General features: G+C 27.8%; 1 protein-coding gene across 1 annotated transcript; it reads right to left on the reverse strand.

The window, feature by feature from the left end:
• Positions 1-5,070: 5,070 nt before the first annotated feature.
• On the reverse strand, positions 5,071-5,263 carry BDBG_17821 (uncharacterized protein; the record flags this gene model as incomplete). The annotated part of the gene is made up of 1 exon (XM_031725459.1): positions 5,071-5,263. A coding segment is annotated over one exon (192 nt), but the record flags the coding sequence as incomplete, so codon positions are not given.
• Between the last annotated feature and the right edge of the window lie 435 nt (positions 5,264-5,698).

Genomic DNA, 5,698 nt, shown 5'->3' on the forward strand with positions numbered 1-5,698 from the left:
TGTTGATGAATAGCAGCTGAACTGAGTCTGTGCTCATCAACTGAAAATCTGTGCAGATTAATATAGTAATCTACATAATACTATACAGGCAGGTGATATATATTATAAGCAGCTTAATCACTGTGTGATATTACCTGCTTCTTATATAGACAGTGAACATTTTATGCATAAACTGTTCCAGAATTCTATGACAATTGTCTTCAACTATGAGTGTTCAATTCTTTTCATTACATTCACAGTCAACTCTGAGTGAGAGAAGATTATCTGTGAGTTGCTCTCTGATCAGACTGTAGAAGACTGTTCAGATTTGATTGTATATATTTTTACAATGAAGATTTTTCATTTTCTTGATATTCTCAAAGTCAGACAGCTGTTCAAACTGATGTTGATCAGAATATGAACTATTATTATTATTATTATTATTATTATTCTTCAATAATAGATATATGCAGTCAGAGACTATGACATCTAACTGAAAATCTTTATTTCTCAGGGTTTTTCCTATATCTATAGAGTCAACTATTATACATTTATCAATTTCAGATATGCAAAATCAAAAAATTCCAGCTCAGAATACAAAAACTGTTTACAAATTGCAGTATTTCAACACCTTCTGATACTTTGAAATCATTTGAGAATATCATGACAAAGGAAAAGAGAACATAGTCTTAAAGATAGACATATTAAATAGATAGATAGAAAAGAAGAGAAAGAAACAAGTATAGTAAAGAGAGACTATAACAAAATAAAATTATTAAAAGATAGTGTATAGCTGTTTTAACAGACTATATCTGATCAATTTCCATCTCTTCATATTCAGATACTTCTGAATTCAGTCATTTTCTTGTAGCTGCTTGAGTTTCTGATAGAAAGTCTATTAAGTATTTAATTCCTGTCTCAGTTGAGAATAAGAACGTCATATTTAATTCATTTAAATTATACTTCTTCTTTAATCTGACTCTGAGACTATTGTATAATGCACAATGTATTACAATATACTCTGGATTTTTATCCACATTGCAGAATGAGCACTCTGTTGAATCAAATCTATCATCAAATCTTTGTATATAGGATTTGAAATAACCATGTCCTAGTTTTAGCTGAATTATGAATGAGAATATTTTCTTTTTACATTTAATTAAACAAGATTTTCACTTTGATTTTATCTCAAATCTTGAATAATGTATGCTCTTCTTTTGTTTCTGCCAGCTTTCATTTCACTTATTTAAATAAGATTCTTTTGTCTTTCTCTTTATGAAAGACCAGGACACTGTTTTTTGAATAGATCTGCTTAATTCTGAAGCCTTTTTTGCAGCTGAATCAGCCAATTCATTGTCATGAATATTCATATGAGCAGGAATTCAATGCAGATGAATTATCAGTTTTGATGTTCTTCTCTTTTGAATTTTCAAAACAGAGTTTAAAATCAGTTCAAGATTCATTTGATTATTATGAATCTGACTATTTCTAAGTCTTTTTAAAGCAGCTTGACTATCAGAGAATATTCATATCTCTTTCAAACTATTTTCTCTTTTATGAGATTTTATTTCAATGACTTTGAACACTTTCACTATCATAAATAGTTCAGCATCAAAGACTTCAGATTCACAGTCTAAATTTCAGAAATCTGAGATAGAATTGATATTATCTTCAGTATAAGCAATGTCTGCATCTAATCTATTCAAATTCTCATTTTTTGAGTCATCTGAGTAAATCAGAATAGAGTCTTTTATATTGATTGTAGAGATCTTCTTCAAATACTGTTCATATTCTCTCTCTTTAGATAGTTCACTTATTTATAAGTCTATGAGAGATTCCAGCTTTTCTCTTCAGAGAGATATCTTCTCATGATCAATTTTCTCAGCATTTAATGAAGAAAATTGATTCTTAATAAGTGAACATAGTCTATACAGTTGAGAGGGCATTTTCTTTAAAGCATTATTCTTATTTCAATCAAGAAATCTATTTCAATCCAGTTCATTTTCTGAGTTAACTGATGAAAATGAAGAAGAGACTCTTTCTCTGATTATATGATTTGAGCTCATCATCATGACTCTCAGAGTATAGTTTATACAGGCCTTTTCAAATTGAATAGCAGAAGATGAAATTGAAGCTTCAATTTTCATTACTTTAATAGAAGATGATTTGAATGCTCTTAGAATTCTTCTCAAAGCTCTGTTTTATAGACTTTGAAAGAGTTCAGTGAAGTTATCTTGATTGTTTCATCAAACTTGAACTTCATAATCAGCTACTGAGATAATATAGGCTATGTATAACTGTCTCATAGCCTGAAAGAATAGATCTCTCTTAGTATTTGATAGTCTGATTATACTATTCAGTAGTCTCTCTGTCTTGATGATTCTTTATTGAATATAATATTTAAAATTCAACTTGGAGTTTAACCATACTTCTAGTTATTTGATATTCAAACTGAGTTTAATCTCTTTATTCAAAAGAGTTACACTTAGTTCTTTCTCATTAAATCTGAGAAAAAAGTGAATTAACTCAGTTTTATTTATATCAAATTGAATTAAATTGATATCTGCTCTAACAAAGATTTTCTTTACTGCTTTCTTAATCACTTCTAAATTCTCTTTGATTGTCTTTGAACTGTACAGTAGATCAATATCATCTATATAACTTGAAGATCTCACTATTTTCATCTCTCTATTCTTGAATATATATGCAGTGTATATTGTAAATAAAACAGGTGAGATTGAAGATTCTTATGATACTTTTATTTTTATCTCAGTTTTATCTTATTTTCTTTCACCAAAGAATAGTTGTATAATTCTTTTAGATATGAAATAATTAACTCATTTTATTAGAGAAAGTGACAGTTTTAACATCTTTAAAGTTTGAATTATCTTAGACTTTGAAATATGATCAAATGCATCTTTTATATCAATAAAAACTGCAGTTGAGACCAGGTCTTCATACTTTGTTACTTGAATATCATGAATAACTGAGAGAACAGTGTCAATTACAGAACATTATTTTCTATCTCTCATTTATTCATTAAATAGAAGAGAATCACTAATAGAGCTTATAAAAGATAATCTAGTAGCTATTATCTTTTCTAGAACTGTTTTCAAACAGTTCAATAGAGATTTTACTCTATATAACTTAGAAATTGAAGCTTTTCTATTAGGTTTTATAAGGATTACTTCAGTAGCTTCTCTTCAGTATTCAGAATGATAACTATTTTTTAAGAGATTGAAAAAGAGCTCAAAATATTCATTCTTCAAGTAGAAATATATGTTTTGAATAATTAAATGATTAATTGAATCAGGCTCTGCAGCAGTTTTAATTGAACTTGAGAATATTACTGACTCTAGTTCATCACATGTAAGTCAGGCCATTCTCAGTTATTTTCATCAATATATTCATGAAATGACATATTCTTCTCTTCTAAATGTGATGAGTTTTGAAAGAGAATTCTCATAAAAGTTTGACATTTTTCCTTAAAAGAGTTTGCTGTATATAGTTCATTCTGAAATTCATATTCTAAGATTGAAAGCTTTGCTACACTTCTTGTTTTAGTATAGTTAAAAACTTTAAAAACTTCTTTTTCTTATACTTCTTCAAGAAATTTGTTTCAGTAATCTGTTTTGAGTTTTTTAATATCTGAAAAATATTCATTTCAAATAGCTTTGAATTCTTCATCAGATATTAAGTTATTCTTTCAATCTCTCTTAGCAGTGACTAATTACTTTCTTTTAAAAGTGATATTCTCATTTCATCAAGGTTTGAAATACTTAGAAGACTTTTTCTTTGAAATATTTTCTTCAATACTTATTAGAAGAATAGATGTAATCAGCTTTACTCTATTCTCAAGTATTTTATTTGAGATATCTTGACTTTGATTTCAATAGAGCTTACTCTGTCTTTTAGATTTCAGCTATTTTACTCTTTCTTCAACTGCTTTTCAATCAGCTTTTTCAAAGTTATACTGATTAGAGAGAAGAGGATTTTCACTTCTTTGTTTTTCACTCAGTTCAATATCAAATTGAATAATCTCATGATCTGATTCTGAGGTTTTATTTGAATTAATAAATCAGTTTATAAGTCTTCTTTCAATTAGATTTTATGATATGAAAGTTAGATCTATGATAGATTTCTGTTTCATGTCTTTTCTAAAGAATGTTTATTTTTCTGACTTGTTAACTAAATCTATTGAATGCTTAAAAGTTCATTCAATCAGTTTATCTGCTCTTACTGTTCTTATGCACTCTGAGTTTTATCAGAGATGATGTGTATTGAAATCTTCTGCAATTATAGAGTTTTTTAAGAGAGTTATATTCAAAAATTCTCTATTAATTGTTCAGATATTATTGTTTTCTTTCAATGACTTTTCATTATAGATATTTATAAGTTGAATAGTATCAAACTCATTAACTTTATCTATAATATCACTTCACTAGAATATCAGAGTCAGATATGATATCAAATCTCAGATTAAATTAATATCTTGATCTTCTTCTCTCATAGATCACTACTCTTGATTTTATCTCAGATTTTTCAGAAAGAAAGCAGTAATAGCTTGAATGAGAAATAATATACTTTTGCTCAGTATCAAAGTTTAGTTCTTAAAGAAGTACAAAGTTAACTTTTTATTCAAATGCAATCTGAAGATAAGAATAAATACAATTTGAGTTTCTATTCATATTGTTTTAAATAAATGTGATTTTTGAAGAGTTTTTAAACTTTTTTTATTGTTTTTGTTATACATTCATACTAAAAGAGAGTGAAGATAGAGTAGAATCTAATCACTATCATTAGATAGTAGATTATAACTATTTTAAAAAGCAGGAATCTCAACTGCTTGCATTCTATCTAGTTTATCACCAGAGTCATTTCTCAATTCTCTAATCTTAACAGATATTTAAGAATTCAAATTCTGTTTATATTTAGCTGAAGAATTGAAGTTTGAAGATCTAGACATTTGAGAGTTTCTTCTTTTTAAGCTTACAGTTATAGATTTACTAGCTAGACTTTTCTCTTCAGTTTTAGATTCACTTTGAGCTTCATCTTTTCTTCAGTTCTTCTGAGTTCTTGAAGCAAATACACATTCTTTTGAACTAGATGCATATTTTTCTTTGCAATTGAAGCACTTAAGCAGAGTATGTTGACATATTTCCTCTCTTTTTAAGCATGTTTCACATTTATGCTTACTAGTTTTGTGATCTCTAGCACAGAATGTGCATTTTGAGTCTCTGAAACAAGAGATTGTAAAGTGTTCATATCTTTGACAGTTTGAACACTGTGTTTGAGCTTTGAGATTCATTCTTGAGTCTTTGAATTCATGAATTCTTATTTTGAAATCTGCTACTCTTACTTCAGAGATTCTTGATTATTCAAGTGTTTTTGTATATACTAGAACAGAGGCATTTCTTCTGCTCTGTCTGAACTCAATTGAATTAAGTCACACAGGCTTTTTTCTTAGTGGAATAGAATTGTATTCTTCTAATTCATTTTTAAGAAGTAGCATTTCTTTCTCACAGTCAAAAATTTCAACTGAAATATCATGAAGAATGAATTTGTCTCACTTTTCATCTTTCTCAGAATAGAATTATTGTATTCAGTAGAGATTCTATTGCTGATTTTCAGAGATTCTCATTCTGAATGAGGAGTTCTGCACTGAATTCAGGCATTGGAGTCAAAATAATAGAATTTTCAAAGAAAGATGTCTCAATTA

This window comes from Blastomyces gilchristii, assembly GCF_000003855.2.
Source record: "Blastomyces gilchristii SLH14081 genomic scaffold supercont1.26, whole genome shotgun sequence".
Classification (NCBI taxonomy): Eukaryota; Fungi; Ascomycota; class Eurotiomycetes; order Onygenales; family Ajellomycetaceae; genus Blastomyces; species Blastomyces gilchristii.